Source organism: Bombus huntii, chromosome 16, assembly GCF_024542735.1.
Source record: "Bombus huntii isolate Logan2020A chromosome 16, iyBomHunt1.1, whole genome shotgun sequence".
Taxonomy (NCBI): domain Eukaryota; kingdom Metazoa; phylum Arthropoda; class Insecta; order Hymenoptera; family Apidae; genus Bombus; species Bombus huntii.
This window is the reverse complement of record NC_066253.1, coordinates 4,228,705-4,238,082: the sequence shown is the minus strand read 5'-3', so window position 1 is coordinate 4,238,082 and position 9,378 is coordinate 4,228,705. Positions and strand designations below refer to the sequence as shown.

The following is a 9,378-nucleotide window of genomic DNA, read 5'->3' as shown; positions in this document are numbered from 1 at the left end:
ACAATCTACATATTCATATATCAAAACTCTGTTTAATTCCTAAAATACCATAACCAAAGACTTAATTACTAGCTATAGTAGGAAAATATGAAGTTTACTGTAGAATCTCTACTTTTACCAATAATGTTGTAAAATATAGGGCGAAGGGGGCCCCTATAATCTGAATCAATTTACAATCTCATCACAAATTGCTATAGAATTTCCAAATTAGTCATGCAAAATTTAGCAACCAATTAAATCCGTGGTTCTGGAAACTGAATTAATAATAAGCCGTCTAATTTCGTCTGAACGAGGAGAAAAGAGAAAATTGAGGATGGTAGACCGATGTTTGCACGGGGTTGATTATTATCTCTCCCGGCCCTGGGTTGGCAGCAGTGAGTAGTAGTGAGTAGGCGCCTTTGCATCGGTGACCGACAAAGCGGTTTCTATTTTCGGCGGATCCTCTGAAGCGCGTGCATCTCTGATTGTCCGTAATTTCACAGGTAAAAGCCGGCTGGGAAAGAGAACGCTTGCAATTTTTACGAGCCTCTAATCAGCACACTGATTGAATCTCGCATGCAACCGCCGCGAAGAAAATTCCCCTCCCATTTAGCCCGATTTGCTGTAGCTTTTAAGCTGATAGGGAAATCCCCCTGATACCTTTCGTGCACCAAACATTTTCATTTTCCATTATTATGTTTATCTTTAAAAATTCAATTTGTTATTTTCGTCCCCCTGTAATTTTTCTCTTAGTACTTCGAAACTTCCTTTGATTTCTTTCCAAGATTATTCGTGATTTTATTGAGGATCAATTAGGGAGACGCATGATCCTAGGTTTATGACATGAATTAGAAATTTCCTTTCTGTTTATCGCAACAAATTTCTTTATACTTTCCTATGTTTTTCATTTATGATACTTTGAATAGCTTTGCAGCGTCTCCATAATGAAGTCAGGAATCCTGTATGATGGAAAATCCTTACAATAGCGCTACTCTTACATTATGTTCCAAATCAATAGCGCGGTTACATCGTGAAAAGTATTGCAAAGAAGTAATACTGATTATAATACCAAATTTTATTTTGCCAATTTATACAATTTTATGAATACCTATTAGCTTGCCCAAGCAATTAATAATACAAAATAGATTACAAAAGTGAAACTAATTGTACATTAATTTTGATGCAGGAGGGCCGGGGGGAAGTGACAGACATCAGCGCAAGTCCTGGGAGGCAAGCACCTGCCAACCAGTTGCGCCCCAAGGAACCACCCCCCATGGTGATTCAGGGAGATTTCAGAAAGGTACTGACTTCCATGACATTTTTGCTCTCCAGCAATCTATATACATGTACTAAAATCTTATCTTTTTTCTCCTGATTATCCTACCTTCTTGTCAGTGAAAGAGATTAAAATCCTGGTTCCTTACAATGTCCCATAGGAAAAGCTAGATATCCTGCTGTTTTCCAGACCAAACATATCCTGATCCAAGGGGATGATTAGGTCTCCAAGGAAGCAATTGATAAACCCAATTACTTCAAAAATGAGAGTAGACGGAGGAAAGCAACAGGAAAAGAGAATCAGATTAGAGGAAACTATCAGGCCAATTTACCTTTTTCATGAAGCTGTTCAGCAATAACTCTAACAACAATATATGTAACAATCTATAGCCATTATAAAAAGGAACAGAGAGAATTTAAGAAATACTTAGGCTATAGATATGTTGAAATTACAATTTTATGAAAAATATATTAGTTGACGAATATTTTAAAAGAATAATTATTGGAATTGAGAAATATTTTTCTTGGAATATTAAAATTTATAATATTAATATCAAAAATTTTAGAAGTATAATATGAATTGGAGAATATTTTTTTAGAAATGCTTATTGGAACAGTTTCATGGAATATTTTTTATTGGAGTGCCTGTTCATGACATGCTGGTTGAAGTGGAAGGACCTGTCGTTGCAGGTGAGTGGAATCAGCACAGAGATCTTCAAACAGATCGAGACCGTCGAGAACGATCATGACGCCTCGACAGCAGCGGCCCTCGAAGCTGTCGAACGAAGGGGTGAGATGGTCGTCCGAGTCATCGAGCCACGACAGATGGGCAGACAGGCGTCCGAGGCGGCGAAGAAGTTCATTGCTATGCAGGTGCGACACCATACCAAATTCCCAATTGGATAAGAAAAATTAAACCTATTTCTTCATCTATGAAGACGAAATCTCAATTTCCTAACTAATAACATGACAATGAAAGAAGCTTCAAACTTGAAAAATATTCCTTAAAGGCTATAATAATATAAAAGATCTTTGTAAAAAAAGTTTAAACTTAAAAAATGATCTTCTAAGATGCCGGAAGAGAATTTTTATTCCATATATATCTTCTTATCGCCATTTCGTCATCTAAAAAAAAAGCACAATATCGACCTTCGTCCCACGTACCTCCTTCTGAACACAAAAAAATCCAATATTAAGACAGTAATTTATTAGCTCATAACTTAGTTGCCACTATATAATGAAGCAATAAATTTAACCAACAAATTTTCCCGTTTTTTCCCATAATGCTTTTGAAGTACTATTTATAAGAAATATTTTATTATTTCTATGATTTTCTAGGATCCAAAGCATCCCATCCACTTTGTCGAGATAATCAAAAGGCCAGGCCAGACGCTGGGGTTGTACATACGGGAAGGCAATGGCGTCGACAGAAACGACGGTGTCTTTATCTCGAGGATAGCCCTGGAGACCGCAGTCTACAACAGCGGCTGCCTGAAGGTTAGGAAGCATCTTTTTCCTTGAATCCTTAATTGCAGTTCTAATATAGCCAATTTGAGCTTACCACTTACTGCACTTATTCTTGTGGGAATGAAAATCATGAGATTCACTGATTTTTTCTCCAAAATATATATGAGGAGCTATCTGAAAAGAAGATTTACAAGACAATGAATAGAATAAATTCGTAGAAAGAAAAATTAATCTACTATTTGATAGCTTATATTTAACATAAATCTATGAGTCCTTTTCTTTCAGAATGTTCCTCTTATTTTATCTTCTATGTATAAAGAAAAGATTCTTATTTTTTTAATCATAATTATTTCTAAATTTAGTAATATTTTATGTAAATAATTTATATAAAAATATGTTTTATTTAGGTTGGGGATGAAATCCTAGCAGTGAATCTGGTCGATGTGACGCACATGAGCCTGGACGATGTCGTGATCATTATGTCGATACCCAGGAGGCTCGTCTTGGCGACTAGGCATGGCCAGCACCAGCCAGTCTCACATAGTCGTCAGACCGAGCACAAAGCGCCTCCGGTTGTGGTGATCAAGAGGGAGCTAAATGAAGATGAGAGCGACCATGCAACGAGTAACCACGTCAGGTAATTATATCTCAAAAATATTTTATAGTATCAAATATACTTAGAATTCTACTGGTACTTACAAGTACATCTTCTGTGAAATTACATATACATGTACACATATGCTATACTAATTGTAAAAAATAAACAATTCTAGATAGGAATTAAATATGGCTACCCAGAGAAGGAGATCTTTTCTCAGTCCCAATATTAATCTCGTCATTTTCTTACAGTTTTTAAAGTAACAATAATATTTGTTTGATTTCCGAGATAATTACAAGCCTGTTATTTCTCAAATAATTAAATATAAAAAAAGTTTACGATGAAAGACTTATTTAGATATTTATCAAACTTTTGCTATTCACATCCTGGGAACTTTAATTATTACCCACATTGCTTGGACTGATCTATTGTAAGTTCCATTAGAATCTAATTAAAACTCCATTTGTTGATTGTAATCATAAGTTGATACAGTTTTTGTATTTTGATTCCAGGGATGGCAGTCGTAGGCGTGGCGACGGTCGTGAGATGCTACCTTCCCGGTCTAGATTAGGTCTGTCGGGTCTAGGCTCCAGTCAAGACCTAGGTTCCAGCAACGGTGACCTATACTACAACTCCAGACCGGAGGGACACTGGTCGTATCAACCACCACCACCTCCTGTTATCACACATCAGCCAAAACCCTCTACGACGCAACACTTCCAGCCTTATGAGCGTGGATATCCAAAAACTTTGGAGAGTTTAGCTGAAAAAGTAAGCCTGTGTAATGTTTTACTTGCTCTTCGGGACTTTGACGCAGGTCGAGGTTTTATTAAATGAAAAACATTCGATTACATAAAGTTCAAGCAAGAATTAAGATTGAGAAAATAGGAGAAATTGATATTGATAAACTTTGCAAGGAAGATATAGGAAAGGGAGTTTAACCACCGTAAAAGTTACGATATTAGAGAAGAATGCAAGATCTTGATGTACAATTTGGCGTTTTGTTATTAAATCTCCACCTGCGTTTGAATATAGATCACATAGATGTTCTAGACGATGTGGATCGAGCACCCTTTCATATACCTGTCTGCACCAAGTTGACACTTGTTTGCCCTTCTCTGTCTTCAATTGCGATAGCGATTCGAATAAGAAAGTGGTGAATTCGTGGCAATGACTCGAGACACTCCTGATAGTGATCAGTAATGCTGTGCACCGTCTCGATTTCAAACCCTTCTAATGAAACAAAATACCACGAGTTTCTTTTATTAAATTGCCTGAAAGATTGTCTGAAATTGACTTAGAGAGTAGACGGTTCGCAGCTCGCTCGTGTTTCGACCACGTGTTTCACATGACTAATCGGTTCTATGAATGAATGCTACGTTGATATTAACCAGGATTTCACAAAGGTAAAGAAACCACTAACTCTTTCTTGATATCTAGACTTGTGTATGCAGCAATTCCCTGCACCGTGCATCACCTGGACAATGGACAAGTATTTATACTCTATATATCCATAATATTAGGAAGAAGAAGCAATGTAAAAGATTTAATAATAGAAAATTAAACAAAAACAATAAATACTTTTCAATGTCCAGGTGGAACAAAACAACCGTCGCTACTTATAACATAATTCCACTTTTTGTTGCCTTGTAAGCTTTGCTCTGTATGTTCGTTCTTTCTTTTTCTTTCTTTCTGAGTATTGTCTCTTCTCGTGGCGATCCGTGGTCGTCATAGTCCATCATAGTGATATGTGGATTTCTATGTAAAGTGTATTATAATCTATATAGAGAGATCTATCAATCATGATGGCAATATCTAATTATATTTTCCTTTAATCACAATCGACTTCCTAATCTATCCGTGTAGATAACGTAAATATCTTCTATTAAAAAATACAGATCGAGTGTAATACGAATAATCGATTGTGATATGAAAGGAAAATAAAAGAAAATTGTAAAAGAAGGAACATAAATTAATTAATTCGATTGAATTTAGGTACACTCCTTCTACACGGGGCCAGTTATGCCCTCAAATGGTGGTCGTCGAATGTCCACGGGCGCAGGGATGCAGTCGGTTGGCAGCAGATTGTCTAGTCAGACTCAGCCATCGCATTATGGTTATGGCCAACACTCTGGAAGTGGAAGAATTATGCCTAGAAGCGGTTCAGATCAACATTTACCTCGCGTTGATTACACAAGTATCACCACTCCAGCTCGACATACTCTTCTTAGATCCAGCTTGAAGTCAGGTCCGTCACTTTCCACTAAAATCATTTACGCAACTGTTTTCCTAACTTTAGACTCATATTTTGTGACGTTTCTTTAACAGGAACATCTGCGTTGAGATACAACACCAGATATGGCACTCAGGGAGACAGTACGTCGACTACTCAGAGACAAGGTCAATTTGGTACCCTAACCAGGAGGCACCGACCATCGTTGGATTATGCTTCAGACACTGAAGCAACCTGTTCGAGTTCGCCCAAGTCGGCGTATTATTACTACAGGCACAATATGAACAATCCGCCTCAGAGTAGCGCTGTCTCGCATCTTGCCACCCTATCGAGATCACAGATTGGTCAGAGTTCCTCAGGTTAGTTATTTCTTCTGTATCTTAACAAAGTTAGTTCCTCATGTGTGATGGTGAACAGACTTTAAAATTGAAGTTATGCTTTCTCTAGGCTTGAGATCGAATTCGTTGCCTCGTAGTGGCAGAACGTTGCCCCAGCAACCAGGTCTCAGGTCTGGACTTAGCACAGTAGCATCTGGACTAATAGATCAGGAAGATAGTGACGGAGCACTATCAGCGCCCGAACTACCTTCCATTAGACGCGATAGAGGTTAGTTTAAAATTCAAGTAGCGAGTCGATTCTAGTATTTTGAACATAAAATTGAGAATTCTATTGATTGGAATGTCAGGAAGAATACCGTCATCACCCAGTGTGTTCACATCAGATGAGTACCGAGCATGGCTGAGTCGAACGCCGAGTACCAGTGCATTGTACGAGCAGATTAGAGCCACTACGACTAGACCACCACGTTACACTTACAGCGCAGAGAACATCCACGCAGCTGTAAATCAAGTAAATAACATACATTAAAAATTACATTCTTTTTTGATAAACTTTTTAGATCAGTTTCTAAATTTTGACTAATTTGTTTAAAATTTAGGGTGAATATGGAAGCTATGGGACGTACAGACCATTGTCCAGCACGCTGGATCGTTTGTCAACAAGATCAGCCTCTGCTCAGCAAGTGAATCTTGCCAACTTAAGAGCATCGACAGCGATCAGCTCGACGTGTCATCGTGGAACAGCGAACCCAAGACCGGCCTCGGTTGCATCCAGTGCTCGTACGTCCTTGACGAGTCAGAAACCGTCACTGAGCAGCTCCACCACCCAGAGGGCAACGTCGGTCAGAAGAATCAGGAACCTGCTAGACCTGGAGTCCACCCGAAGCATACCTACCCCCACACCTACCAGAACTCAGGATCAAAGACTGCTAGATATTAATCCTGCAGGTGAGTATTAAAATCAATTTTGACAGTAAAAAGTTTAATTAAGGTCATAATGTCTTTTGTACAGAGTTCCTTAAGTATAAGATAGAAAAACCTCCGACTGTGGGAACTCCGAGCTCGACTAGCTCTCTTTTGAGCTCGCTCGGGGAAACCAGCAGCGGTGACCTGGCGGGTGGTGTTAGTGGACTACTTTGGGTCCATCTTCTGGCAGGTCGTGGCCTCCGTTCAACAACATCCTCCTCAGCGGCCACTACTCCTTCCACACCATCAGGTCAGCCTAATTTAGGTACGTTCGGGAGTCTGCACATCCCCTAGACTATTTTTCCACTGCACAATCACTATTCGCATTAACATAATATCTAGCAAAATTAAATTATTTCTGTTTTATTCTATTTTTTTTATTTAAAATTCAATTATTTTTAATTTAAATCTGTAGTGATTCCTACTACCTGACACTCTCGAATGTTAGAAAGTGTTCGATAGTACTATGTACTGTCTTTAAGTCTCGAGCTATTCCTTTTACAGAAACCTTTAAGGATCAAAGCTTGAGGGTTAAAGTTACCATATATAAATTTGATAAATGGCGGAATATCTTTATTGTTTGGATAACATAACAGCTAGTTGCGGCTTGAGAGACCTTTACTGCGTGTTGGAGTGCGATAGGGTGCACAAGGCGAGGACAGTGATGCGAACTGGCGATTTAATGTTCGACTGGGACGAAACCTTCGAGCTGGATCTCGTTGGCAACCGGCAGTTAGACTTGCTGGTCTATTCCTGGGATCCACAGTACAGGCACAAGCTTTGTTACAAAGGATCTGTGCACCTGGCGACCCTTTTGAAAGAATCACCAGTTCACCAGCTAGCTGTCAAAGTCGAACCACGTGGCACAATTTATCTAAGACTGAGATATACGGATGCTCAGCAAACATTCCGAAGGAGAGGACTCCCAGTCATATCTCTGGCTACCAGAGTGGCGCCACTTTTCGGAGTTGACCTTGACACAGTGGTAAGTTCAAAATTTTGAAGTTACGATATATAAATTTGAAAAATGATGATGGTTTGGATTAGGTGAGTCGAGAGAGCAAGACTGGTGGAGTTCCTGGAGGTGTTTCTACCGCCCTAGCCATGGGTGTTCCAAATGTGCCCATAATTGTATGGCGTTGTGTCGAAGAAGTTGAAAGAAGAGGTCTTGACATCATTGGTGAGATATGTTTTTACCATTTACAAAGTTCAATTTCTATACTGTTGAGTTTGGACAGTTTGTCAATGAAAACTTGGGGGCTTAGGTCTATACAGGCTCTGTGGATCAGCTACGAAAAAAAGGATACTTAGGGAGGCTTTTGAAAGGAATGCTCGTTCAGTGAACCTGTCGCCTGACAATGTACCAGATATCAACGTGATTACTGGTAAACTTCCCTTAATAATTATTTCTAATATTAATAATAATAATAATAATGTAGGAGATACACTTTGATTGTAATGGTAATTTATAATTATCGTTTAGGTGTACTGAAGGATTACTTGCGAGAACTTCCAGAACCACTCTTCACGAGGTGCCTCTATCAGATGATGGTCGATGCATTGGCCGTCTGTCTACCGGATGATCCACAAGGCAACGCAAAACTCATGTTCAGTATACTTGACTGTTTACCAAAGGTGAACAGGGTAAGTATCTAATCTCAAACTTCCCATTCATATACCTAGAGAAAATAATAATTAATTGTTCCTTCAACAGTGTACGTTAATCTACTTGCTGGACCATCTGGCAATGGTAGTATCACAGTGTAATAAGATGTCACCAGCAAGTTTGGCAGTTTGTTTCGGACCAGTTTTAATGCTACATTCTGAAGAGAACGGGCCGCCTTTGGATTTCCAACAACCAATAGCAGTTCTCAAATATCTTCTTGAAATTTGGCCTGTTAAGTCAGGTAATGTCGTCATTCCTAACAATTGACTTTCGTAATCCCAATTCACTATTAATATATGACTCAAAGTAGCTTGTAATATTAGAATTAGACTGCAGATGTTTATATATTTATGAGAAATTTAAAATATGAAATCTCCAAACTATAGCTGAAAAACTATAAAGCTACTACAAATATAAAAATAGAAATGTTCATTATAGCCATTTGCAGTCTATATAATATCTGCAACTTATTAGGCATTTTCAAAGCTTTATCGTTGAATTCACGTGCGAAAATTAGAGTCGTAGTTTAAATTAACTGAACCGAAAAAATAAGAGCCGAATAATCAGTCGCTCATTTCACAGACAGTTCGGAAGATTTCTTCAGTCGCTTCGGCGCTTCCTCGAGTTACGCCAACAGTCGAGCACAACAGCAGTCAACAGCAACTGCAGCACCAGCAGCAGGCTCAGCAACAGGTGCAACAGCAACTGCAGGGAACATTGGGACGCACAGGGCTGCCCTGGCAGCCTCAACACTCACTTCATCAACAGCCCCCAACTACGGCAGCACCCGCAGCCCTCGCGCCCTCCACTCGTCCTCCACCACCGGTCAAGCCTCGCCAGGTCAGTGTTCTATTTA

The 9,378-nt window shown here is 39.1% G+C and overlaps 1 protein-coding gene across 11 annotated transcripts in view; it reads left to right on the top strand.

The window, feature by feature from the left end:
* The window catches only part of LOC126874591 (rho GTPase-activating protein 100F), a 78,256-nt gene that overhangs the window by 49,849 nt on the left and 19,029 nt on the right, over positions 1–9,378 (top strand). For 3 of the 11 annotated variants that reach the window (XM_050636808.1, XM_050636816.1, XM_050636815.1), the window contains exons 2-19: positions 1,166–1,279; positions 1,945–2,127; positions 2,593–2,751; positions 3,129–3,358; positions 3,832–4,090; positions 4,714–4,725; positions 5,315–5,567; positions 5,648–5,911; positions 6,000–6,158; positions 6,238–6,401; positions 6,490–6,838; positions 6,903–7,121; positions 7,453–7,841; positions 7,904–8,036; positions 8,122–8,241; positions 8,340–8,500; positions 8,571–8,763; positions 9,109–9,362. In XM_050636808.1, coding sequence (XP_050492765.1) covers positions 1,166–1,279; positions 1,945–2,127; positions 2,593–2,751; positions 3,129–3,358; positions 3,832–4,090; positions 4,714–4,725; positions 5,315–5,567; positions 5,648–5,911; positions 6,000–6,158; positions 6,238–6,401; positions 6,490–6,838; positions 6,903–7,121; positions 7,453–7,841; positions 7,904–8,036; positions 8,122–8,241; positions 8,340–8,500; positions 8,571–8,763; positions 9,109–9,362 — 3,615 coding nt within the window. Of the gene's footprint in view, positions 1–1,165; positions 1,280–1,944; positions 2,128–2,592; positions 2,752–3,128; positions 3,359–3,831; positions 4,091–4,713; positions 4,726–5,314; positions 5,568–5,647; positions 5,912–5,999; positions 6,159–6,237; positions 6,402–6,489; positions 6,839–6,902; positions 7,122–7,452; positions 7,842–7,903; positions 8,037–8,121; positions 8,242–8,339; positions 8,501–8,570; positions 8,764–9,104; positions 9,363–9,378 lie in introns of all 11 variants that reach the window. The other 8 variants (XM_050636817.1, XM_050636814.1, XM_050636819.1 and 5 more) reach the window with 5 other exon arrangements.